Source organism: Leishmania donovani, chromosome 13 (assembly GCF_000227135.1).
Source record: "Leishmania donovani BPK282A1 complete genome, chromosome 13".
In the NCBI taxonomy this organism is placed as follows: Eukaryota; Euglenozoa; class Kinetoplastea; order Trypanosomatida; family Trypanosomatidae; genus Leishmania; species Leishmania donovani.
Genome location: NC_018240.1, coordinates 406,358 through 431,870, shown reverse-complemented (window position 1 = coordinate 431,870; position 25,513 = coordinate 406,358). Strand labels below are relative to the sequence as shown.

Here is a 25,513-nt window from a genome sequence, read left to right as displayed (position 1 = left end):
CCCTCCCCCCTCCTCTTGGAAGTATGCTGCGCACGTCTCTCGTCGCACGCCGCACTGCTGCTGAGGCTACCGGGGCGCCGGTCTCGTACAGGCATCAAGAGAAGATTCGTCTCTACCGTAGCTTGCTGAAAGGGGCCCACGGCTTTCCGATGCGCTCGCGCCGCGATGTCATTACCGAGGAGGTGCGGAGTACCTTCCGCGACCCGAACAACGAGATGCTGAGTGAGAAGGACATTGACTACCGACTCATCCTTGGATGGGAGCGGGCCAAGTCGATCAAGACGTACGCGGAGAACATGCACTGGTTTCACTCGCGCGACGAGGTGACGAAGGAGATGATGTACTTCTCCGAAGAGCGGGATCGCAAGAAGGCGGCGGAGATGCGCCGCCTCAACCAGGTCGGTGACATCCGCTGCAAAACTGAGGAGGTGACGGAGTTCAAGTCGACCTACTACAACGTCCACCCCGATTACCACTCCAAAATTGGCCAGAAGCCGCTGACTCACTCACGGGACGTGTGGCGTGCACGCGGGCAGTACGGCTCGGACGTGGGTGGGCCGCGGCAGAAGTTTTTTGTGCGTCGCTTCAAGGCCATGTTTCCTCAAGGCTGGTGAGTGGGTCAAAGGGGCGAGGCTGAGAGAGAGGGAGGAGGGAAGTGGCGAGGAGGTGGCGAGTTTAGCGTTGGGTCAGGGAAGGGGAGAGGGTGGCGCGGGATGCGTTAGCTCGTGACGCTAGTTCTTGCTGAATGTGCAGTAGCTGGAGGTGGGGGGGGCATGCATCCAGTGACGCACACGTCGTGGCTGTGTTCATTGCGTTGTTTCAACCCTCCTCGCCCCCTGAGCCCCTCTCCATGGACGCCCAACGCGCACTCCCTCTTGCTCGCTACTCTTGTTTTTTTTGTTTGTTTCCTTACTGCTATCTTCTGTATCCCTCTCTCTCTTCGTGCGTGTGCCTGTGGTGATGTGTCTGCGGATGCCTGCGGCTCTCCCTCCCTCGAGTCCCGTGCTCGCGTACGTGCCTGGGTTTGTATGTGGTGAGGGTAGACGCCCTTTTACAGCGCATTGACTGGTGATGATTCGGCCCTCGTTGTCTGTCTCGCTGTCCCTCCCCCCTCCTCCTGAGAGCAGTGCGCCAAGCGCGTCGAAGACAAGTAACAACAACAGGCACAGCGCGTGCACGTGTGGAGTGGTGTCTCTGTGTGTGCCTATGGTTTTTTCTCCGGCGAACAGACGGACTCGTCGCATCGGTCAGCGGCCTCCCACCTTCGTCTCGTCGCGCCCGATACACATGCCTACGTGCGGTGCAGCCAATTCGCTGCGTCTCCGCTATTTCTGGCGGTTGCCAGCCCTGACATTTCACCGTCTCTATTCCGGCCACCCACCTTCCTCCCTTACACCTGTCCTGCACCAGATGGCTTCCTCTGTTTTTTTACACCCTACCACTTCACCCCCCATCCCTTCTCTCTCGCGTGCGGCTCTTACATAGAGTGCACGGTTCACCGGACCAACTCTCACGTTAGAAGCACACGCGCTTTTCCGGTCGTTCGCACTTCCTTGTTGGGGGTAGGGGGAAGAGAAAACGAAAAGGAAGTCGGGTCGGTGTGAACGTTGCACACCCGGTGCCCACCCCCCTCCCTTATAACTAGACGGTGGCTTGGCATTGGCGTGGACGTTGTCGGCGATTGGCGCGGGCCCTCTCCCTCCATCCCCCGTAGTGCTCCCTTAAGCCTCTCCCCTCCCCCTCTTTGCCATAGAGAGATCTCCTTGTGTGTAACGCTTTCTTGTTTCTTTTCGCCCTCTCTCAGAGAGTCGCTTCGTCTTTCTCTTCTCAAATCTTCCTGTCGACCCCCCCCCTCCTCCTCCTTCCCTCCCTCCCTCCCTCCCTCCCTCCCCCCGCTTAGCGGCGCTCATTGAGGACGGCAGTGTGCAAGCGGCCAGCTACACCAGCGTCGCCGTTGCCCACCACACGACGTCCTCGAACTTCCTAACGATGTCCTTCGGAGCTGCCGGGGTCGAGTTGGTTGGCGCGGTCCCTGTGACGGGCGGCGTCAGAGCCCTCGCGACCATCGCGGCGAGCACGCGCAGACACGTTCACCTCACCGACTGTGACGCTTCGACCACTGATAGTGTTGGTGGCGACGCGGGTGGTGCGGGCGGCTGCTCAGTCAGACAAGCACCTCCTTCGCACTTGGTAATGAGCGAATCTGCTGTTGCCGGCACGTCCATCGCGCGCGACAGCCACACTTGCTCTGGTGGCATCGGCATGCGGGCCGGCTCTGCGGCGGCGACCACCATGGCCGAGGCGGTCGACAGATGCTTGACAGCTGCTCAAAACAGCGAGCGCGACGAGGAAAGGTGCCGTAGCAGCGGCAGCCCTCACCATGACTGTCTCGTAAAGCCGACAGGAACAGCTGCGGCAAAGGCGCGCCAGTACCCGGTGACGGTGGCCGCTCCGCAGGCACTTCCAACCTCCTCCACGTCGCTAGCATCCTCGCCTCGCTCGGCGAAGATGGAAAGCTCAAGCCGCATCCTCGACAAGCTTCCACAGCAACGCCAGCAACCGGTTTCTCCAGGGAGCCCTTCCTCGCACGCTGTCTCGTCTACCGCCGTGCCTGTGCAGCACCTTTACCGCGTGCCTTCAGCCTTCTACGCGCACAACAGCTTCACGTCGTCGGCGGCGCTGTCGGCCGCACGCAACCACCGTGGCCATGGCGACACATTCACAGGCCCGGCTCCCCCTCGTATCTCCGCCGAGGGCCCCACGCACAGGCAGCTGCGGCTGCCACCGGAAGCGAATCGCTCCCCAAGCGGCATGGATGCGCTGGAGGAGCGTGCTCATCGCGCGGCGGAGTTGCATGCAAGTTGTGGTATCTGCGAGGAGTCCGAGACGGTGCTGCCCTGGTCAACGGGTAGCCGCTCGGGTGAGGCAGGACGGACCCAGGTGCCGGTGCCCTCGTCGTTGCTGACGGTACAGGTGGCCCGCGGGTACCGCATCTCCCGCCATCCGTCCGGACTGGGCGCTGAAGAAAGGCCGCCATCAGATGTCGGGAGCGTCCGATTAGTGCCCGGGTCAAAGCGACGGCGCCGGCCCGAGCGCATGGGGAGCTCTGCGGCTGCGCAGCTGGACCAGCGCCTCAGCTACACAAGCAGCCATGACGGTGGCGGTGGCGCGGCGGTGCCGATGCGGCGTCTAGCATCGCCGTCCACGTCATCTTCGTCATCGGTGGCGTTGGCGTCTCCACAGTCGCCGGCGACGGCTCTCGTTTCCGCGGCGGCGCCAGCAAGTGGTATCAGCGCTACCCAGCCACCGGCTGCATCGCCGCCGTTCAACGCACTCCTCGCTGCCTTTGGCCCTGCACCGTCTGGGATAGCTGCATTGACAGCCGGTGCCATTGGTCCGCCTCTGGCAACTGCCGCTGTGCCTCCCACGCGACCGCCTGCGTGGTTGCGGCCGTGGCTGTCGCACGCCCTCTCGCGCGCTATGGCTGCTCATCTCGAGCGCGACGCGGACACCGTCACCGCGGCTGCTAGCTCTGCGGCTACCTCCACCCAGGGCCTAGATTCATTTTTTCCTGTTGCGCATGCGGCTACCGCTACCGCGTCGGTGGCCTCCGCCTCAGCGCAGCCGTGCACGCTACGGTCCGCGCTACTGCTTATCTTCGATGGACTAGAACGATTTGAGGCGGACCTGGCGGAGGTGTTGTTGGACGGACCAAGGACGCACGGCTCCTCCAATTTTTTTCAGGGCGTGGATGTTCGTGACTGTCGCGCCTCCTTTTCATTTTTCCCATCTCCGCCTGCAGCAGCGGCTGCCTCCGGCGTATTCGATGAACTTGTCGAGCAGCTGCGCCGTCTCATGCGGCAGTGGTGCGAAGTGCTCTCCCAGTGGCCATGCGAAGCAGCGACGCTCGGTTATGTGGAGTGGTGGATGGGCCACCCGGCTTGGACCGATCTTGTAGCGTGTGACACCGCCATTCCCGCCACCTTGAGCGTGTCTTCGGCGACGCCAGCGGCTATGAATCGAAAGGAGACGACTGGGCGGCGGACTGAGACCAGCCATGGTGGTGAACTACAGCCGCCTCAACCGCAGCCGCCAGAGGCTGCCTTTGTTCTGCAAGGCATCCTCGCGGCTGTTGTGACAGAAGGCATGCGCACGCTGCTGGATGCGTTGGTGGACGCGTTTGTGCGCGCCGTCAGTGAGCTGCTACACAGCACTGCTGTCATTGGTCAGCCTCGAAGCGCGTCACAAACTACCTCTTGCCCCGATCTGCAGGCAGAAGTCGCTGTCGCTGCATTCGCTAAGGCACAGCACACCTGCCTGGCGCTCCTCCGCCTTCTCACGTCTCTCTACGTGAGCCCACCCCGAGTTCTCCAGCAGCTTCGGACGCTGGTGCAAGTTGACGGCTGTTGCGGCACCGCGTTGACGGGCGGGACTGCGAACGATGATGCGAAAACGACGACACGGCATGAAGATGAAGGCTCGCCAGCGTCGCCGGGTAGTCTCTCCACTGCCACTGCTGCGGTTGTTGCCGGTGAGGATCGCCAGCACCAGCTGCACCCGCACCCGCATCCGTCATCTTCGTCTTTGTCAACGCCGCGCGGTGGGCCTCCTGGCTCGCCGTCCGCGTCACGAGTGTGCATCAGTGCACTGGACAATTCGCAGCTGCGGTCACGGGCGTGCCAGCTGCACTACCAGCTCCTCTACGCTGTATGCCGTCTCTGCAACGAATTGCCCATGCTCTGGCAGCCACAGGACGACACTCGAAATGCTGAGGAGGACGAGGAGGGCAACGGTGTGCGGGCCAGCAGCGCCGCCTACATGCACCTTTCGCCCCGTCTTCGGCACGACGGTGAATGCAAGATGGCAAAACTAACCTTGTTTGCGACGGCGGCGCGGTTGGCGGCCACCGTATCGGCTTTGCTTCTCCACGTTCAGCTGCCGATGAAGGGAGACCTGCTGTGTGTCGCGAGTCGCCTGGCACAGTGGCGTGCGACGCTGCTCCGGTCATCGTGCATGAGCGAGCGCGAGTATGCGGCGGCGATGGGTCACCTCTGCGCGCTCATGGCACAGGCCACGTGATTTTCAGTGATGTCGCCCGACGTAATTGATTCACCATGTAGAAGACATGATCAGAGTGTGATGCAGCGATGAATGCAGAGGGGCGAGGGAGTAGAGCGGGCGCACTATCGAAAGGAGGAGTAGGAAGCAAAAGATGGAGCATGGTGTGATGCAAAGTCTGTGCGGAGAGGGAAGAGGCTGCACGCGGCAGTGACGCAGTGACCGGCACCACTCCCTTCCTCCACCAATAGCCCTCATGCGCGCTCATGCACACTCACAATACAAGCACGCGCACAGGAACAGAGGCGCTGTGGATGTCTCGATGGACAATCTCGCTATGTGTTTGGCCCTTTCCCTCTCCCTCCCGTCTCTCTTCCTGCCCTGGCACCAGCACCCGAGGGGATGTGTGCCTGGATGTGTTGTTGGTTGATGAATGGCTGAGTGTACGTGTGTATATCTACACGCGCCACGAGTGTGCCCTAGCCTCTGCGTTTTTTTATCCCCCCCCCCCTCTCTCTCTTTAATGATGCCTGAGAGAGGGTCTGTGTGTAAGAGGGAGACTCTGGAGAGGAGAGGGAGTGGTGTGCGCTGGTGGAGGACGACTCTGTCGACTTCTCCTCGTAGCGCCCCACTCGTCTCCTTTGTTTCCCTCCCTCCATCCTTCTCTTTTTTTTCTCGCTACAACCCAAGCCGCCGCCACGCCCCCGACCCTCTCTGCCCCCCTCTCAATGACAGCGCATGGATGGCAGCGGCGTCTAACTAACGTTACAAGAGAAGGAAACAGGAACGCATCAGGCCAACGCCCCAACACAACCGCGACGCGTGGGATCCTTGTCTTCGTCTCTGTGGTGCGGGTTCACGTGCTGAACCTCTCAGGCAGGAGGCGGGCATGTTTTGGGACGTGACGCAAAGGTGGCGCAGCAATTGTGTGCGTTAACGGACGAGCACTGAAGGGTGGGGAACGTGAGCTACACAGGAAAGGAGGAGGAGAGGGGGGGGGGCACGTCCGTTATGACATGCGCGCGCGTGGCCGTCTCCTCCCTCGACTCCTTCGCACAAACATGCAAAGTTCTCGATTTCTCGTTGCTTTCGGGCACACCTATGGTGTGATGTCTAGCCACATACTTTCTCCATGGCCATCTTGACTGCCACCCACATCCCACACCCCCTTCCTCCCCTCTCTGTGAGCATGGCTTTCCTGTATATGTGTGTGTGTGTGTGTGCGTGTACATACATACAACGTATCACACGGATCTTTCGACTTACCAGTGCAGCAACCTTCAGCCTCCTCAGTCGCCGTCCCCTTCGACACACACACACACACACACACATTTCTCTGTGTATACTGCGTTCTCGGCCCATCATCTCCCTGCATCATGGTCGACACATCTTCGTCTGCCGCGGCCTCAGCCTCGCCAGCCGTCACGACCTCTGCCGACGCGACAACGCCGGTGGTGATCCTTGTGGTAGGCATGGCCGGTACTGGCAAAACAACGCTGGTGCATCGCATGCAGCACTACGCCCACACGAGCGGCATCCGCTCGTACTTCATCAATCTCGACCCCGCCGTGACCCACACCCCGTATAACGTGAACATCGACATCCGTGACAGCGTGCAGTATGGGGAGGTCATGAAGAACTACCGGCTGGGCCCGAACGGCGCCATCATGACGTCGCTGAACCTCTTCGCCACAAAGATTCACCAGGTCGTGTCGCTGCTGGAGAAGAAGAAGGAGACGCTGGACTGGATCATCGTGGACACGCCTGGCCAGATTGAGGTGTTCACATGGTCCGCCTCAGGGCATCTCATCGCGGATTCCTTTGGCGCTGTGCTCCCCACGGTGCTCCTCTTTGTCGCGGACACGGTGCGTTGTGTGAGCAGCCCGCAAACCTTCGTGTCCACCATGTTGTACTCGAGCGGCATCATGCTCAAGCAGCAGGTGCCCCTCGTCGTGGTGTTCAACAAGACCGACGTGGTGTCTGCAGACTCGGTGATTGCGTGGATGCGGGACAACGACGCGCTCGACGAGGCCGTGACCAACCCCCGTCGCAGCAATCAGAGCAGACGCGCCGTCTCCGGAGAGCCCGGCGATGGCGAGGACGCCGACTGGAGGGGCGAGGGCACGCGCATCGGGGTGGCCGCGCTCGGCTCCCAGGACGTGCTGCTCGCCAACCAGGGGAACAGCTATGCGGGGACACTGGCGCAGTCTATGTCTCTGTTTCTGCATGAGTTCTACGAAGACTTACCGTACGCGGCAGTATCGGCGGCATCGGGTGCGGGCATGAGCGAGCTCGCAGCCTCCATTGAGCGGGGCAAGCAACAAGCACTGGAGGCAAAGGCAGCGCGTAGTGCACACTGAAGAACTCTTCGGAGGTGGTGTGCCGTTCTCGGCGTGCCATGCGCATGAGGCTGCCCTCCCCCCTCCCCCTTGCAATGCCGCCTTGTTGGATTTCTTGTCTTGTATATATATATATATGTGTGTTTGTGCTCCCTGTCTGCACAAGACAAGGTAGCGCGTGTAGCCACCGCGTCATGTCAATACCGGTGCGCGGTGGCTACACAATGCATCGGATCATCACCTTTCTTATGCGCGCGTGTGCCTGTATGAGCAGGAGGTTGGCCTGAGGGGCATGAGGAGCATCTGGGGAAGTTACGAGACAGAGAAGCGACGCGTGCGTGGTAGTGCTTGCGCATCTCTTGCTCTACGCATCATCGTACACAGAGGCCTACAGCTACACAGCGGCACAAGTGCGGTCGACCTTTTCTTTTCCGTCGACAGCGCGATTGGCGTTTGAGGGGCCAGTCTTGAAGTGGTGCTCCGTAACATCACAAGAGTAACGAAATCGAAGCGGCAGCAACAACGGCACGCGAAGGAGAGGGGGGGGGCGCACCTGCACCATCTTCTCCTGCGGAGGGAGGCGGGCATGTCTCCTAGCGAAGCACACACAAACACACGTAGAGACGCGCAGAACGAGCAAGACGGGAATGCTCATAACGGAACACGTGACAGACGTTGTTTCGCTGCTTCTTTCGCTGTGCCTTCGTACTCCCTCGCAGCGCTCATGACCTCGTTCTTGCCTTTCCACCCCCGTCTCCCCCGTCTCTCAGCGTCACCACTGCCAAAGCGTGCTTTCCTCCCTTTTCGGGGCGCGCATACATGTCGTTTCCGCCCCCCCCCCCCATCCCCCATCCTCGCCTAAAAATCCACAGCCGCATCCGCATCGACATGCGCGAGAACTCGCGCTGAGCACGCAAGAGGCAAGCAGCGCCCTCACCCCCTCCTCCCCACCAAACACGCAAAGAAATGAACAGCGACAACATGCGGGCCTCACTCCGAACCCCTCTTAAAAGCGTGTCTGACCCGGTATGGTGCCCGCCATGAAGTTGGACAGTCTGTGCAGGATATCGGCGGCGTGCCAGAACGCCCTCTCCTACACGCCGCCGTCCCCCTCGTATTGAGGACACAAGAACTGGCTTGCCCTCATCATTCTCAGTGCTCATAATGCTCCTCGTGGTAGTGTGCATCGCCTTTCCGTGTGTGATGAAACGGCTGCAATCACCACTGCCACGGGTGCGATGTGCTTGCCAAGCGGGGGGACGGCATGCTGCGCGTGATGCGCATTTCCTACCGAGTGCCGTCGGACAAGAAAGCCAAGGTCTCCGCGAGGATGGCGCGTCTGCAGTGCAAGCAGCACCGCCCACGCTCCAGTTACGCAGAGTCGTTCGGCGACGGCGTATCCAGCTCGAAGGAGAGCGGCGACAGCCTCCCGCGAGCTCGACATAGAACCGTCGCCAGACAAGTACACGGAGCCGGAGGTATGCTTGCACCAGCTGCGGATGTACTGCATGGGCAATATGGACCTGCCAAACCGATGGAAGAACACAGGGAGCCGCATGCGCTTTGGGGCTCCATCAAGCCGATCAACAACACCGTGCACGGGTGCGCTACATGGTGCGGCCGTGAGTGTGCTGAGGCGGTACACGCCTTTGCGTAGGTGGATGCTTCGATGGCCAGCGCGTCTGCGCTACAGGAGATGCCGCCGTGTCTCTCTCTCACACACAGCATCGTCTTCCCTGTGCTGTTGGCAAGTGTCTGAGAAGCAACCCGCCCGTTGGTTCATGGTCCTTATCTATTTTGCGTGCGGGCGTGCTCTTGACGGACGAGGAAGGCGGACTCCCCACGCGTCTCCACAATTTTTCCCGCCGTAGCTTCGTTCCTGCACCCCCTCCTCCCTCTCCACCCCCACCCCTTCGTTTATTCTCACGCATGGTTGCTCTCGAGGCCATCGAGAGGATGGGGGGATGGCCGTGGTGTGGAAAAGAGGAGAGGGGGGGGGGAAGGCCAACCGAGCCGCCGACGTGCACGACGAGGAGGAAAGGGGGGGGGAAGAGGGGGCGGTAGAGCGTTGAGAGAGGTTTTCGGACAGGCGTGTGCGTGTGTGCATCTTTTCCTTTGACTGCAGGGAAGTGGTCGAGTGAGTGGAGTGGGGTCGCTGTGCTGCGTCTCTGTCTGTGGACGCCTTTTCCGTGTTCCTTCGCTTGCTCGCGCACATGCCGCCTCGCGTGGGAGAGGGTGTGCGTGTGTGTCTGTGTTTGTGTCTGTGTCTCTCTCACGTAGGGGTGCCTTGGCTTCTCTTTGCTCACCACCACCACCGCGCGCCCACCCATCCCTCCGCTCCACGCATATCTCCTCATTCTGCCCTTCCACCGTATGCTGTGTCTGCATGTCTCTCTCGCCAACGCAACTTGTGTGCTACTGGATATAGATGTTGCTACTCCCGCTGCTGAAGTGAACTCGAGACCTCATCTGCCATATAGCCCGCGCAAAGCCCAACAGGTGTATACATACGCATGTATAAACACTGCAGCGAGGTGCCCTCCTCACAAGACGGTAGGGTCTACCGGTGACGCTTGCGGTCGTCCAACTCCATCTATCACTCTGAGGACCCTTTTAGCATCTCCCTGAGCTACCCAGCGCTTGCACGCGAGTGCGTATATATGTGTTGCGGGACATGCTGCCGCAACGAGTCGCCATTGCTTGCGTTGGCCTCTCCTCTCGCTCTCTGTTTTCTGCTGCTCCCCATGTGCGGCTCTCTCCTCCCTGTGCTTCTCTCTCCGAGGTCGATCTGTTTCCGTGTCTTCGGAGCGGTGGTGGTGGTGTTGGGTGGCCTCGAAAAACATCTACGAAGAAGCACGCAGATGGAGAGCGTACCCGCTAGCCCGGCCGCTCTGCAACCATCGACACTCAGCTCATCACGCGACTGCGTAGCACCAGAGGTCTCGTCGCCTTCACTGTTTTCGCTCTTTCCGCCGTGTTGCGCGCAGGCGGCGCGGCGCCTGTTGCATGACCACGCGTACTTCGCAGCTGGGGCGCTGCGCGGCGCTCGTGCACAGCCGACGCCAGCATCATCGCTGTCGTCCCCCGCGCCGTCGCAGCCGCTTAAGCTGTGGCTGACATGTGCCACCGCAGCAGTTGCGGGCACCTGCGGTGTGATCGTCGGCGCGCACCTGAGCCCGTGGCTGAGCCGCCGCGCAGCTCGCTTGTACACTCAGCGCGAGGCCAAGTACCGCAATCCGCTGCAGCTGCTGCCCTCTCCCGCAGCAGCCGCATGGCCGGGGTCATGGTGGTGGCGGAGGCTCTGGTGCAGCTCAGCGCATCGATCCGTGAGCGAGACGCGGCGGCTCGACTACGGACATGCCGCGGAGTGGTTGGCTGCCTGCACAGGCCACCGCTGGCTCCCACAGCGCATCTCACGGCCCACGCTGCTGAAGCTCTACTCCCCTGCGCGCCACTCACGGCAGAGCAGCGCCGATCGCGACACGGCCAAAGAAGTTCAGTGGGGCACGCGTATGATAAACAAAGGCACGCGCCCTCTCGCAAAGCGCTCCGCCGCTGCCGCAGCAGCGTCCAGGGGCTCTACCGCCTCCCTTGCCGCCTCGGCACTCTTCTCCATCGCACGCCTCACACGAGCACCCTTGCATCAGTGGCAACCGCTGCCGCAGCACTTGGTAGACGTTTTCGTCTCCGCTACTTGCCAGAATACCGAAAACCCGCGTTCTGCGACTCGGGTGGCTGCGTCGCCGCTTCTGTGTCTGCCGCGCCAGGGGTTTACCCTATTATACGACCCCGTCGCCCGCCTTTCTGTGTGGTGCGGGTACTATCTCACCCGCGAAACGGTCGACCGTGCACGGCGACAGAACCGCTGCATCACCTTCTTCACGGACCGCTCACTGGACAAGACAGCGCGACGGGTACCGGCAGAGCTAAAGGCACGCGGACACGATCGCGGTCATCTCGCCCCGCATGCATCCGTCGCCGCGAGCCCACAGGCGGCCATCGAGGCGGCTCTGCTGTCGAATGTGCTGCTGCAACACCGCCAGATCAACCGAGGCGTGTGGCGCTGGCTGGAAGCGGCGACGAGGGCGTACGTGCGACAGCTGCCGCTTGCCGATGTGCCGCACGCCGTGGCGATTCAGCAGCAGCGCGTGAGAAAGGAAAGCTCGACTGGAGCTGTGGGTGCAGGGACTGCGTCCCTTTCAGAAGCCGCAAGCTCCACGCAGGCGGGTCCAATGTCTGTACCTCCGCGCCACGGCGCTGGCTGTAAGGGACGCCGTGGACGTCCGCCGAAGTCGGCGTCATCACTTTTTGTTTCACCAGCTCGCTGCTGCTCTACCTGTGGTCAGGCAGCGAAGAGGAGCAGTCGCAGCGGCTTAAACCGAGGCTTACCGCGGGACAGTGAGCTCATCGCCCGCCTGCTCGCCGCACCGGGCGTCGGAAGCGGGGCTGGCTCGCACTTGAGACTCCAAGGAGATGGTGCTCGGGGATGCGTGGCACGAACGCTTCGATGCTGCCGGGAATGGTGGCGGTGGTGGTGGCCGCACTGCAGCGGTGCAGCCTTTCATCGCCAGCGTGAGCGCGAGGTCGCTGTCAATGTAGGGCCGCTTTACTACAAACGGACGAATGATGTAGGGCTGGGCAGCTGGCGGGGCAGTAGCACGGCGACAGGGAGGACGCCCGCTATCGCTGCAGCATCATCGGATGCCGTCGCACTGCCTCTTTTGTGCTGCTACAGGTCGCGGCAGGTCATGCAACGGCGGAGGCCTGGAAACGCAGCCTCGCCTCCGACATGGTCCTCGCCGCCACCGCCGCCGCCGCAGCAGTCGCTCTTCATCCCTGACGCCTTCTTCTTCTCGCTCTGGAACGTGCACACTCACGAGCATGTGCACCTGATCGTACCAAACCACCCCGACGCAGCTTCGATACGAGCGGTCACTGCGGCCGTGGCGGCCAGGCGTTCGACAGCAGCGGGAGCAGCGGCGTCGAAGTCGTTCCCATCGCGACGACGACGACGGCACCGCTCGACGCACCCGTCGAGATGGTCGTCAGACGGTTTGGAGACGGCTCTACGATCCCTCGTTGTGTCTACAGTAGAGCTGGAACAACTTTTCGCCGAGTCGTTGGTGGAGCTGCGCTCACGATGCATGTCGGCCGGAGTGACGGACGCGACCAGTCGCGACAGCATGAGCAACATCGATCGCGCCGCTCCGTCGGTAGCGCTGCGGACGCACTTTAGCCTCTTCCCAGTCTATCGACAGCGATGGATGTGGCGGCACTGCGGCATTGGTGGTGGCGGTCGCTGAGGCGCACTCACCTTGTGGAGGGCGGGACGTCGGGCGGTGCCGGCACCACTCGAATTCGCCGCTGACTCGTGTTTCCCTCTCGCCTTGCGGGTACGGTGAGCTCCCTCGCGTTGGAGGCGAGCTCGATCCCCTCGCTCAGCCGTCTCGCCCACTCATCTCGCGGTTGCCTTGTCTTCTTTCTCGTCGTCTGCGGTGGACGTGAGGGTCGCCAGTGCTCTCTCGTTTCTTCGGTTGCTCCTGCTCGCTTTTCTTTTTTTTTTGCATAGATGCAAGCGCCTAGATGCACAGATCCGCCATCACACGAGCGCGCATCACCCCACGCATCTCTCTCACGCACAGAGCTGTGTGGAGAGCTGCGCTTGTGTGTGTTTGTGTGTGCGCGTGTGCGTTTTCTTGTCAATATCCCCCCATTGTGTGACTTTGTGATGCCCTCACGCGTGGGTGTTTTGGCCTCTGCGCTTCCTCCTCTCTCGCCGCTCTGTCGGCCGCGCATGCGCGAGAGTGGTGGAGAGAGAGACAGAGAGCAGATGTGTGGTTTCCCTCATTCCTCGTGTGCATGTGTGCGTGCCGCCCACACCCTACTCTCCCTCTATCCCTCGCTCACCCCTCACCACAACTCTCATCGACTCCCCTCCTTCCCCTGACACTACACCTCCCCTACGACTTCGCCGTGCTCCCTCGCCTACCCCCCTCTCTTGTTTGCTCGCCTTCTTTTCGTTGTTGTGCCTCTGCTTGGGGCTGTGGGGAGACTCCCCATGTCCTGTCATGCCCTGCTGCTGCTGCCGCCGCCGCCGCACTCCTTTCTGTGTGCCTCTGTGTAGGTACCCCTTCTCTCTTTCTCCCTCTCCTTTTGTGCGTGTCGCTAGACCGAAACAAAAAGCACGTGCGCTCTCGCTTGTTTCCCGCCCTTCATCGGTGCCTCCTCTACCCCCTGTCTCTTTCCCGCCTTAGTCTCCAAGCTATTACCTACTCACCGAGACCCAATTCCCTCCCTCACGGAACGCCCTGTCGCTGCGTCCTTGCAGACGCATCGGAGCCTCTGTTGCTGGTGCGGGTAAGCTGTCGCCGGAGCCAATTGTGTCGATGCTGTCGCCTGCAGAAAGGAAGTGCTACCGCCCGCCGCCGCGGCGGCTCTGGTGCTGTAGGCGTCGTCTATAGGCTGTGCGTGGACCTCGCTCGCTCTCTGCTGCTGCGCCACTGGCAGAGCCCCCTTCCTCACGGAGCGTCATGTCCCTCTCCGAGTCTTGCCACTTTCTTTTTTCCACTCTCTCTTCCACTCATCTCTGGTAATGCAATGCTGTGCGTCTCACCGTCCCCCTCTCCACTCTCCTGCCTCCCCCCTCCCGACGAGCACGTCGGCTCCACGTGAACGCAATCGGGAGCGCGCACCATCACGCTTTCTGGTACATGTGCGGGTGGCAGTCATCGTCATCACACACGCAGATCGTCTTGTTCTGAGCTTGCTCGCCACGTGTCCGCCCTGCATTCCCTCCCACGAGTCACCCCAGCCACTACTGCCTTGCCCTCCGGAAGGCAAGGACAACGCCCCCTCCCCCCCTTCTGCCATCGCATATACATACAGACATATATATATATATATATGCGATTCTCTGCGCTCCTGCGTGCGTATGCATAGGTGTGTGCAGGTGACGTCGACAACAGCAGTCGCATCACAGAATAGAGCACATTCTCCCCCCCCCCCCACGGCTTTCACGCGTCGCCATGGCTGACTCCAAGGGCAGGGGGGTCACGCTTCCAGGCTGTGATGCGTACCTCGGCCGAAAAGAGTATGTGGTGTCAAAGTATGGCACGCTGTGCATGGAGCCGGCAGCGGAGCAGAACCGACTGCTCTATGCAATGCCGACGGTGAAGAGCTGGTCGAGGGACTTGTGGTATGTCTGGCTTATCATTGGCATCATCGTCATCTTGTGCAGCATGGGATGTGCTTTTCAGAGTTTTCGATGGTACCGCCGCATCAAGCACCGCCACGAGCGGGGGGAGCGGTGCAGGCGCACGAGCGGCATGCTGTTCTTGATGAGCTCCCTGTCTCACAAAAGGACTAAGTCCGCGTCGCAAGGGCGCTCCGAGGCCTGCCTCTCCCCCCGCCTCTCCGAGTCGCCCCCCGAGTCGCCTGCCACGCGCGACGTCGAGGCGGGCGACTCACGATGAGGGAGAAACCATAGCACAACGAAGAAGAACGCGCACGTGTTGCGAGTGAGCCGAATCTGGTCCGTGCTTCTCGCTCGCTCGCTCGCTACGCCCTCCCTTCTTTATGCAGTCTTCTTGTGGCTTTCGAACTTCGTGCGTGTGTGCGTGTGCTTCTCCTTTTCACTTCTTTGTTGTACATCGTTTTTTAAGCTCTCTCTCTCTGTCTCTTTCGCTGGCGTACGCGCACGTGTTACAGGGGATTCACCAACACCGAGTTGACGACACAGCGAGAGAGGCAGAGAGGGGCCGAGTGCGTGCGACAGGGCTGCTTTGCATCAGCGACACTGGCTGCTGTAACACGACCACCATCACTGTCCGTCTGTCTGCGCCCCCTAACCTGCAGATCACGACTCGCCCGTTGCTATGTTGTTTGTTTCACCTGCGCGTTTGGCGCTTCCTCATTCTACTGGCCGTTCCTTTTCGAAGAAAAGATATTTTTTTGCCCCTCTTCCTTTCCTTTTCGTCTGCCGCGTTTTGAGAATCGCCGACGCGTGTGCCTCTGCTCTGATGTCTCTCTCTACCTCTGCATGTGTGCATCTGTATCCCTGGTCCGTTTTCTTGTTCTCTCATTTCTGCCCCCTCCCCTTGACTTACCCTGCTGCTGTCTTGTCTCCTCGGTCCACCACCGCCAACGCAGGACCTCTCATCGATGGCGATCGTCCTTCACCGTTTTCGATTTTATCGGATGAAGGGGTGGAGTTTCTGTCAGGTGTGGGTCGAAGCTCTCGACTGCGTCGTATGGGCCACTCATCTTGTCTGTGTGGGTGTCTTGCACGATGTCTGTGTTTGTGCGCCCGTGTGACTCCGCTATTCTGCTTCTATACATGTCTACGTGTGCATATAGAGAGACACCTGCACACACACGCACACACGTGCATCTTTCTCCCTTTGTGAATGTGGGGACCTCTGTGCGTGCATGTGTGTGTGTGTATGTGCCATCCAACATGTCTTCCGTCTCTTACTTTCGTTTCCCCTTCTCATTCTCCTTTCATTCCGCTTGATATGTAGACATGGGATCGTCTCTTCGTTTCTGCTCAGCGCTTGCGGGTTGAGACTCTCTCGTCCCTCGCCCGCCCGCTCCCTCCCTTCCTCCCTCGCCCCTATCTCTTTCCGCCTCCTCCCTTGCACATACGCGCGCGAAACAGCGAGCAGCATCTTCGTGTATGCTTTTCTGCCCACCCTCACTTCGTCTTTTTGGTCCCCTAGCGCCTGCCTGGTCCTCATCTCTAAGACTAGCACCCCCTCTTCTTCTGTGCCTCTCTCCTGCACCCCTCCCCCTCCCCAGTAGTGCACCGCCACCGCAACTCACACGCATGCATGTTGCGCACAAGCCGAGCGCGTGCACAGGGACAGGGTGGTGTTCCGCGCGCTTCCCCGTCGCCTCTTTCCACCCACTCGATCTATCTGCTCTCCTTTCCTTTGTTTCTCGCTCTCTCTCTGTCCTCTCCACGTCCTCATCGTCTCTGAATACCCCTCTTCCCTGCTCTGCCCCGACGCCCACAAGTGTGCGTCCACACACATCCACACATAATTTCAGTGTTCAACAGTTTCTGCTGCCTCGGTCTCTCCCCTCGTCGTTTGCCTTGCACCGGTGGTGCTCATCTTGTCGCTTTTCAATTTTTTTTTTGATGGCTCCGCCCCCTCCACATTCCGTCCCTCCCGCTCCCACATCACCCCGACCAGCACGCCGCTGTCGTTGCGCAAGCGCGTCCGTCTGCGTGGTTGTCATCCTGTGAAGGGGGGGGGCGGGCGCGGGCGAACGAAAATGGCGCCAGCCGAAGCGTTGACGTTATCGAACAAAACACCGAAAGGAAGAAGGAGGCCGTGACGACGCGAAGCCTTCGTGTGTGCGAAACCAAGAGAAGAAGAGCTCCGCGCGCTCGTTGTACGGTAGAGGGCCTCGTGCATCGGCATCTCGGTTCTCCTCAAAATGGAGGGAAACTACAGCGGTTCGCGCATCTCCGGCCTCCACGCGTCGCCTTGCGCGAAGGCGCTGCAGGGACACTTTCTTCTTGTTGCGTGCGTATGCTCGTATAGGAGTGCAGATGGCGCTGCGTCACGTCGGCTTCCTTACGACGGTGGCCCTCCATGTGTCGTCCCGCCGCCCTCGCGGCTTCGCCCTTCACTTTGCCTGTGATGCCTCCGCTTTCCGTTTCGTTTTCTCGCGGCGCTTTCCGTGCCCATGAACACACTCGCCTCTCTTCAATTTTTTCTTTTTTTTTGGGGGGGGCGGGGGTTGCTGTGGTGGTGGGAGGCGAGGAGAGTAGTGGGCACACCGCTGTCGAAGCGCGCGCTCTCCTTCATCGCGGCCTCTCGCTTCACTCTCGTGAGGCTCTTCTCATTCCACTTCTTCTGTCTCCCCAGTGCTCTCACGACAGCCCTCAGCGTGCCTTCTTTTTTTTTCCATCTCATCACTGTCTGATCCGTCGCTTCGCTTTCTGCCAGCCAGCCTCCCTCAACCACGGCACCTCCTCCTCAGCTCTCGCTCCTCCCTCTTGGAAATCCAAGAAGGGAAGTGGGGACGAAAGGCGAGCAAGCACGCCGGCAGCGCGCCTACCTCTCTCTCCTCCCTCTTCCTCCCTCCCTCGTGGCACGGAAGGCACCGGTGCAGAAGAAGGGCGAGCGCGAGATCGCGAAACGCAGCGTGGTGGAAGTCGAAAAAAGATAGATCGAGCCAGTATAACCAACAGCCGGCGCGTACAACGGAGCTTCCTTCTTAGTCCTCTTGGCCGGCTACCGAGCACAGCAGCAGCAGCATGCCGCTCGAGCAAAAACGGCAGCGGCAGCAACTACTGCCGGCCCATCCCGGTGCAGTGGATTCACTTAGTGCTGACAAGCTTCTGGTCGTGCCGCCCGGTAACAGTGATGTGGTAGCGGCAGTGCCCCGCGTCGCGGAGCTGTCGATTATTGATGACGCTATTCACTACGCTCTTCAGCGGATTCTTTTGTACGGCGTACCCATAGCGGCGAACATGGTGATCCGTGACCTAGACTACGAGCTCGGTGGAAGTCTACAGCCGATGAACGAGAGCTGGCCGAAGGCGTACAAGTGGGCCGTGGTGCTCATCATTGTCTCCTCCATCATCTGTCTCGCAGTGGTGGGCCTGGTACTTGCCTGTATCGTTTTTGAGCGTCACCGTGAAGCCCAAGATAAGTCGAAGAGGAAGAGCCACAGTGACTCCGACGACGACGCGCACTCCCACAGAGAGCATGATGCACGATCCCTACCGCAGGATGACAGCCATGCGGCGGAGGAGAGCGATGACTCCTCGTACGATAGCTGCGATGACGAGGAAGAAGAAGGCGAGTGGAGTAACAGCAGTGACGAGGTCTGACGCGGACCATGGACATCTGAAAAGTGTCCACGTGCCTGCGAGTATGTGCGGAGGAGATTGCAGTGAAGCATCTATACACACACACACACCGACACCGATAGGCACACCTGCATAACTCTCCTGCTCTCTTCCCACATGTCTGCGTTTCTCGTTCGGTACTTCCCCCGCTTGGGACTGCGCTCTGCTCCCCCACCCCCCCCCACCTCCACCCCTCCTTTCTCTCATATTGTGCTGGCGTTGTTGTTGCCGCTGCCTTCGTCGCGCGACACTGCCGGTATTGGTCGCCTCGAGGATCTTTATGTGTGTTTGTGTGTGTGTCTCGCCTTCTCCATTATCCGATTGTGCTAGCTGGCAAACGCGTGACATTGAACTAGACCCATTCGCCTATCCACCGGCAGACCCCTATGACCCACAATGTCCCCTTCCTTTTCCTGCTGCTGCTGCTGCTCCCACCCACTCCCATGGGCTACCCACGGCGCAGAGGCAGGCACGCCTTTTCATTTTCGATATACCTCTTTTCCTGCCCTCGTTCTCCCGTCTTGTGTGATGTGCTCATTTTTCTATCTGTATGTGTCTAGGCGTATCAATCATAGTCGATCGTAGAGCTCCACCTCAGCACGGACCCCCTCACTGCCGCAGAGCATCTTTCCTCGCTGTCTTGTCCTTTACGTGGATGTTGTTGTGCCCTCGAGCAGAGATGTGTCGCTGCAAGCATGTGTGTTTGTGCGGAAGGGACGGCTGTCACGGATGCTCGCGACGCAACCTCACCTTCGCTCCTTTCGCTTTCTTTTACCGTTCTCTTTTTGATGATTCCCCTGCTGTATTCCTCGGGCGCATGTTTTGTACGCGCACGTGTTGCTTGGTTTCGTGGATGGGCGTTGTCGCCCTCTCATTGTGTCTCCCTATCGCCCCCCGCAGAGCACGCCCAGCAGCTGCGTTGAAATGGAGAAACGCTGCTGCAGACAGCAACGCCAGGGAATGAGGGACAAAAATTATGATGCACCGTGATAGTGGTGGTTGCGGCTGTTACTAGTAATGCGCAGGCGCTGGCAACAGCAGCACCTGCACTCCTGCTCTTCTTCCACCACTATTGTCTCCCTTCCTTGCTCCTCTCCCTCTCTCAGTGCTTCCAGCATTAGCCGCCACTGGTGAAGTGTGCTGCAGGAGCCGGTAGTCTGACAGAGATGCGTACACACGCATGTGTTGTGTGTGTGCGCGTGCACCGTACCACATGTACCTGCTAGCGATGACGATGTGCATTTCTGAAGGTGTCGTGCGCGCAGGCAGTGTGTGCCTTGAAGCTCCTTGTACGTTTTTTAACACCTCCGCTCTCTCCTCAAGGCACCTCACCCTCCCCCCTCTCTCTTCCCTCATCGTTCTCGTCGCTCTTACACGCACAGTCCCCACATCACCCGCGTCCCTTACACGAGCGTGCCGCGCAACGAAGAATGCATGGCCTGTCGGCGTTTTTTTTTCTTCTCACCGTCTTGCCAGGTACGCGTGTGCCAAAACCCTGCGCACGTGCGCAACGGAACTCATAAGGCGAGGGCCATGACCGTTGCTCAAGCCCAGTCATGCTTGGCGTGTGTTTTTCCGTGAACTGTGCACCGACGCGTTTAAGATGCTTCTTATTATCGGCGGCGCACCTTTCGCGCACCTGCGCCAGCACTTCAGCGCGCACCCACACCCACGCAGCTTAGCCCTCGTACCGAGCCAAGCAAAGACACGAAGCCCACGCTCACGCACGCGTGAGCATGCAGTGCACGGTGCAGAGCAGCGTCACAGGACGAGAGGGATATAGGGATGACACACCACTGCGTATTTTTCCCGCCCCTCGCCTCCTTAACCATGCCACTGACGACAGTTGCTACTGTTCCGCTCACTGCCGCGTGCTTCCATTATCCTCTACTCTCCGCAGTGTCTCTGCTCCGCTGCTGACTCGTCGGCCCACTTTCTGCATGCTCGACGAAGTTGTGCGTGTGTGTGCGTGTTTTTTCTTCCGCTCCTGCCTCCTTCTCGCCGGTGTGCCCTGGAAACTCGCTCTTTCTATTTCGTGTCGCTCTACCTCCTCTGCAGTCTCATCCTCTTCCTCCCACTCCCACCCCTTCATCCTTCGCAACGCAGCTCTGTGAAGTGCGACACACTCGCCCTCACGACCGTCCAGGCACGCACCTGAATAATCTGCAGGCGCAACGCAAAGAAGCGGCAACGCCCGTCCGACAGAGCGCGAGCCACCGCCACCGCCACCACCACACACACACACACACACACTTCGGCCAGAGGGCGAAAATGCCCGGACTTGAGAAAAAAGATATAATCTCCACCCCGGTCCCGTTCCCGACGATCCCCATCCAGGCAGTGCCCCGCAACAAGCGTTCGTGGGTGCAGAACAACTGGTGGGTGCTGCTCACGATCGAGTGCCTCGCCCTCTTCGTCGCCTTCGCGGCCCTGCTAGCCTACTACCTGCTCTACGTCCGTACCCCAGGGAGGCGTCTGCTCGAGGACAAGGTGGACAAAGATGGCCTTAGCCATTACGGCAGTGAGCTCAGCAGCCGCTCTAGCAGCGTCGAGTTGGAGGAGAGCAGAGCCTCCTGCAAGTGCAGCACCACCACGAAGCGCAGCTTCGCAGGGAATGCGGCCGGTGGCACGGTTGACAGTAGAAAGTCGCACAGGTCAACGCCTGAGGTGGTGTCCGCGCAGAGCCTGCATAACAAGACCACGAGCAGCCACAAGCGAGACTAATTGGGCGTACGGGCAGCAACGTTGCCGATGAGAGGAGGAACGAGGATGCTCTGACCGGGGAAAGACGGAGTGGAGCTAGTCAACTCGGCTGCACACCGAGACTATGTGTGCTCCGCCATCCCGGTGAGAGCGCTGTGCGCCGAGACATACACGCGCACGGAGAGACGAAGAGAATGTCGGTGAACCTTGATACTGCGACGCTGGGCACATGCGCATCCCAAAACAAGGGGAGGACAAGAGATAGCCTGAAGAGCTGTCATGCGTGCGTGTGCGTGTGTGTGTGTGTGGATGGGCGTTTTTACGGTCATGTCTGCATCTCTTTCCCGTCTTTGCAGTGCCCTTATTTTCCTTCGTTTTGTTTTACTGCTTTCCGCCCTCCCCGTCCTCCTCTCTGTCGCGTTGCCATCGTCATCATCGAGGTGTGCGCAGAGATGTGTAAAGCTATCCTTCTCTCTTCGTGTTTGTGTACACTTGTCTATGTGCTGGTATACGTGTATGTATGTGTGTGCGCGCATCCCTGCGTGGGTATCCTACAGCCGCTAGTTGCAATGACATCTTCTCATTATGTTATTTTTTGTTTTTGTTGTTCTATCCCCCCCCCCTTCTCTCGAAAGGAGGCGGGGGTGGCGTACACTTCTCTACTTCGGCCATCTCCCTCTGGTCGATCCTACTTGCTTTTCTCTCACGCATCTTTTTCTGTCTTCATCATCTTCCCCCTCCCCTCTTCCCCCCTCTGTCTCTCCCTCCGTCGGCACCCTCCTCCCCAATCCCCTCCTTGTGCTCGACAGGGAACTCATGTTGCGGTGCCTGTCCATTCCCGAGAGGTGCGCGACGGCAGCGACGACGCAGTCAGACTGCGGTGAAGGCTGGCCATGGGCAGTGAATGCAGACGTCCGCCGAGGGCCCTCTGCTCTGTTGTCTCATCTGCCTTGAACCCCACCACCTCCTCCCCTCCCCGTCTCCTTCCATTGGCTCGTCCGTGAACCCCTGGTGCCATGCGCCAAAAAGAGAAGAAAAACACATGTCACACACGCGCCCTTTGCCCTTTTCCTCTCCCCGGACCTTCCGCTGAAAGTTACCGTTGGCCGCCTCTCGAGCGCCATGTCTCGCCTCGAGACATACATGCAACCCGGCACCCAGCCCGCTCTCCACACGCGCAAGCTGTGCTCGTGTAACGCGGTGCTGGCGCTGGGTAGAACGGATGCCGTAACCACGGACGCACCTGTCCCTGACACGTCGCTCTTTGGGGTCATTCTGTTGAACAGCCCGGCGAACACAGACGAGGACTTCGCCTCTTACATCCGCCTTTTTGAGCGCCACCGTGGCCGTGTCGCGCCGGCGTCCTGGGCGAGGGAGGGCGAAGAGGAAGCCGAGGCCACCCCCGCCAGCAGCAGGCTCCATGAGCACCGTCCCTACTTCATTTGCGCGGACGGCGCGTACGCTGCGCTGAAGAGGTACTGCGCAAAGCGCTGCATCGGTATCGCGGGCAGCGGCAGCGGCAGCGGCAGCACCGCGGCGCAGAGCGCCTTCATCGCGTCGCGCTTGTGCGATGCCCTCATCGGGGACTTGGACAGCCTCCCCGCCACGCACGCCATGCTCCTCGCTGACGCTGGTGACGCAGAAGTCGTGCTCGCCGCTGCGGCTGATGCAGAGCCGCCTCGCCGCCGTGATGATGGCCAGGGCAACAATGGTGGCGACAAGCGCCTACTTTTCCATGATAGCGTGAACTCGATTCCCGTGACGCTGCTGGAGAAGATCCGGCGGCGGCGTGATGCCTACAGGCACCGCGAGGCGTCCGCGTCGCCCACAACGCCAGTCGAGCCGTTTGTTCTGCTGCCCGTAGCGTGCCAGATGTCGACGGACTTTATGAAGTGTGTGGCACTGCTGCAGCGTCTGTGGATACTTGACGTTGGGATGCCGGATTCGCTGAACGGGGTGGACCCCCTGCGAGGCTTCGATAAAGAGGTTCCGCTTGCGGCGCAGTCGCCCGACGTCACTTCCCTTGCATTCGATTGCGTGGCCCGTCTCCCCGAGGCATTGTCCACCGCCGAGGTGCAGGCGGGGGAGGATCGGCAGGAGGCTGACCGCTGCCGACGCCTTCTCGAGTCGATAACGACATCGGCGCCATTCACCACTGAACAGCCTGCTCAACGCCTGGAGACGCGCGTCCTGCCCAACATCGCCGTCCTCGGCGCACTTGGCGGTCGCATCGATCACGAGTTCGGTGTTGTCTGCTGCCTTTTATGTTACGCGCGAGTCTTTCATATCATGGCCATGAACAAGTACAACGTGCTCTTTGCGTGCTGGCCAGACGGGGTGACGCAGCTCGTCCTACCGCCGTCGTGGTCGTCTTCAGGCCCGGCGCCGAGGGAGACGGCAGCGCCGTACATGTGCGGCATTATCCCTTTCGGCTTCGTGCGCGAAATGGAGACGGCCGGGCTTCGCTGGAATGTGGTGAAAGGCCGCCCCGAGGTGTACGACGGCTACACGCAGACGAACAATTACCGCCTCGCTTTCGACGGACTTGTCTCGGCCTGCAACACTGTGACATCCCCGGTCGTGACGATCGATGTGCGGCCGCTGCACTGCGCGCTAGGGCCGTGCTTTCCAGGCTCCGCAGCTCCCATGAAGTGCAGTTGCGACCCGGATGCGCCCTCCGTAAATCCGCCCACCCTGTTCACGCTGGGGTTGCCCAGGGTATGCCCTGATTATCACGAAGATGCGCCGGCGTCCTTGTAAGGACAGCGAGAGCGGAAGGCATCAGACCATGGCAGGTGGGCGAAGGGCAAAGGGATGCGGAATGTGACTGAAGGCGTTCCTAGTGATGATGGCAGATGACGCCTGTGTACAGTGCTTCCTCGCATTTTAGGCTTTCGAGCACGCCGGCTCAACGAAACGAACGGCAGTCTTCTGTGCGTCGACGGATAGCTGGTAATGCGTTGTGGGCTTGCCGCACTACCGTCCACGACTCGCCACGCCCTCCCCACGCTCGACTCCTTTTTTTCGCCGATGCTGTACGGGAGCGGCCATTTATCGGCGCTCACGAAGCCGACCACCCGCCCCGCCCCGCCCCGCCTGTGCCTCGGACTTTTTTTGCCCGCCGTGTGTCCGTGCTTGAACATGTCCCTCTCCACTTCCCGTCCGCGACGCGTATTCGGTGATCGCACTTCTGCACGCGTGGGAAGACGTGCGCGAGAAGACACCGTCAAAATACAGCGAGCGACGCGCGAAAAAGAAAAACAGAACGCAGTGCAACCCCAAGAGTCGCTGAGGCATCGTGACGGGCTGGATGCTGGCTGGGCCTGCAGATGGGCCTCGAGCGGTCGTGGTGCTGGTGGTAGTGTGTGCAGGCACCCAGAGCGGGAGGCTGAAGGTGAGGCCACGTTTGTAGCCCGTTTGACGAGTGCAAGGAGCCACTTGCAAAATAAAACGGGAGAGAAAGAGAGAGCGGGGTGGTGTGGGGTGGGGGAGCAGGCACGCACACACCTTACCGGGTGTAGTCTTCCGGCTATCACCGACGTCTCTTCCGTTATCTCCCTCTTCTGGTAGTTCCGCCTTTCCTTTTTACTCTGTGAGTGCGTGTGTGTGCACCACCCCCGTAACCGTTGATCAGCTCGTGATCCCAAGTGCACGCACGTGTCTCCTCCTCTCCTTATCGTTCCCACCTCGCTTGTCTGTTTCGTTGTATGAACTGCGTCTCTTGCGGGCCAACATGGCTGCTATATTGGCCTACGTGCATGGCCTTTACACATGTGCATCCCTTTCTTATCGAAGCCCATCCCTCTGCCTCTGTCTCCCGCGAATATATAACGGCTCGCTTTTCCACCATCTGCCCACCACAACGAAGAGACCTGCCGCAACGCGGCAGCAACATCGTCGCAACATCATATACACAGATACATATACGCTGTGTATAACAGAAAAGCGGCCTTCAACAGTAATTTGTGCTCTTCCAAGTATGGAACACGCGCACACCCCCCAGACATGCACTGCCGTTACAAGAGGCGGGGATTGACCACGTGCAACGTCTTGTACTGTTGTCAGGTGTTCTTCATCACCGCCCCTTCTGCCATGGCATCTCATCGCAGTCGCAATAAGCATATTATGCTTCTCGATCGATACCTCAACCACCTTTCTTCGAACCCCTACCTCGCTCCTCACCTACCTCCTTGCTGCTCCTCTGTGCGCGCTCCCCCCCTCAAACATACACACGTGCGCGCGCAACACACGCTTCGGCCCGACTCGCGCTGCACATAAGCAAGAGGAACGCAACACCTTCCCCTCACTTCTCGGTCGAGCTCAACGCCCCCGCAACGCTCTTCCCACAAAGATGGCCAAGAAGCACCTCAAGCGCTTGTATGCGCCCAAGGACTGGATGCTGAGCAAGCTGACCGGCGTGTTCGCGCCGCGTCCGCGTCCGGGTCCGCACAAGCTGCGCGAGTGCCTGCCGCTGCTGGTGATCATCCGCAACCGGCTGAAGTACGCGCTGAACGCGCGCGAGGGTGAGATGATCCTGCGCCAGGGTCTG

At 60.1% G+C, this 25,513-nt stretch overlaps 8 protein-coding genes across 8 annotated transcripts; all 8 read left to right on the top strand.

The window, feature by feature from the left end:
• Positions 1-23: 23 nt before the first annotated feature.
• Positions 24-614, top strand: LDBPK_131200 (hypothetical protein, conserved; the record flags this gene model as incomplete). The annotated part of the gene is made up of 1 exon (XM_003859283.1): positions 24-614. One exon carries the CDS (start codon positions 24-26, stop codon positions 612-614), a length of 591 nt encoding a protein of 196 aa, XP_003859331.1.
• A 1,678-nt stretch (positions 615-2,292) lies between these two features.
• Positions 2,293-5,079, top strand: LDBPK_131190 (hypothetical protein, conserved; the record flags this gene model as incomplete). The annotated part of the gene is made up of 1 exon (XM_003859282.1): positions 2,293-5,079. One exon carries the CDS (start codon positions 2,293-2,295, stop codon positions 5,077-5,079), a length of 2,787 nt encoding a protein of 928 aa, XP_003859330.1.
• A 1,355-nt stretch (positions 5,080-6,434) lies between these two features.
• On the top strand, positions 6,435-7,418 carry LDBPK_131180 (XPA-interacting protein, putative; the record flags this gene model as incomplete). Its single annotated transcript, XM_003859281.1, has 1 exon — positions 6,435-7,418. The coding sequence occupies one exon, from the start codon at positions 6,435-6,437 to the stop codon at positions 7,416-7,418; it is 984 nt and encodes a 327-aa protein (XP_003859329.1).
• Positions 7,419-10,057: 2,639 nt separating this feature from the next.
• LDBPK_131170 (DNA/RNA non-specific endonuclease-like protein) lies at positions 10,058-12,700 on the top strand (the record flags this gene model as incomplete). Its single annotated transcript, XM_003859280.1, has 1 exon — positions 10,058-12,700. The coding sequence occupies one exon, from the start codon at positions 10,058-10,060 to the stop codon at positions 12,698-12,700; it is 2,643 nt and encodes an 880-aa protein (XP_003859328.1).
• A 4,964-nt stretch (positions 12,701-17,664) lies between these two features.
• Positions 17,665-18,243, top strand: LDBPK_131160 (hypothetical protein, unknown function; the record flags this gene model as incomplete). Its single annotated transcript, XM_003859279.1, has 1 exon — positions 17,665-18,243. The coding sequence occupies one exon, from the start codon at positions 17,665-17,667 to the stop codon at positions 18,241-18,243; it is 579 nt and encodes a 192-aa protein (XP_003859327.1).
• A 2,289-nt stretch (positions 18,244-20,532) lies between these two features.
• Positions 20,533-20,985, top strand: LDBPK_131150 (hypothetical protein, unknown function; the record flags this gene model as incomplete). Its single annotated transcript, XM_003859278.1, has 1 exon — positions 20,533-20,985. The coding sequence occupies one exon, from the start codon at positions 20,533-20,535 to the stop codon at positions 20,983-20,985; it is 453 nt and encodes a 150-aa protein (XP_003859326.1).
• Positions 20,986-22,086: 1,101 nt separating this feature from the next.
• On the top strand, positions 22,087-23,724 carry LDBPK_131140 (hypothetical protein, conserved; the record flags this gene model as incomplete). The annotated part of the gene is made up of 1 exon (XM_003859277.1): positions 22,087-23,724. The coding sequence occupies one exon, from the start codon at positions 22,087-22,089 to the stop codon at positions 23,722-23,724; it is 1,638 nt and encodes a 545-aa protein (XP_003859325.1).
• A 973-nt stretch (positions 23,725-24,697) lies between these two features.
• On the top strand, positions 24,698-25,000 carry LDBPK_131130 (40S ribosomal protein S4, putative; the record flags this gene model as incomplete). Its single annotated transcript, XM_003859276.1, has 1 exon — positions 24,698-25,000. One exon carries the CDS (start codon positions 24,698-24,700, stop codon positions 24,998-25,000), a length of 303 nt encoding a protein of 100 aa, XP_003859324.1.
• Positions 25,001-25,513: the final 513 nt, after the last annotated feature.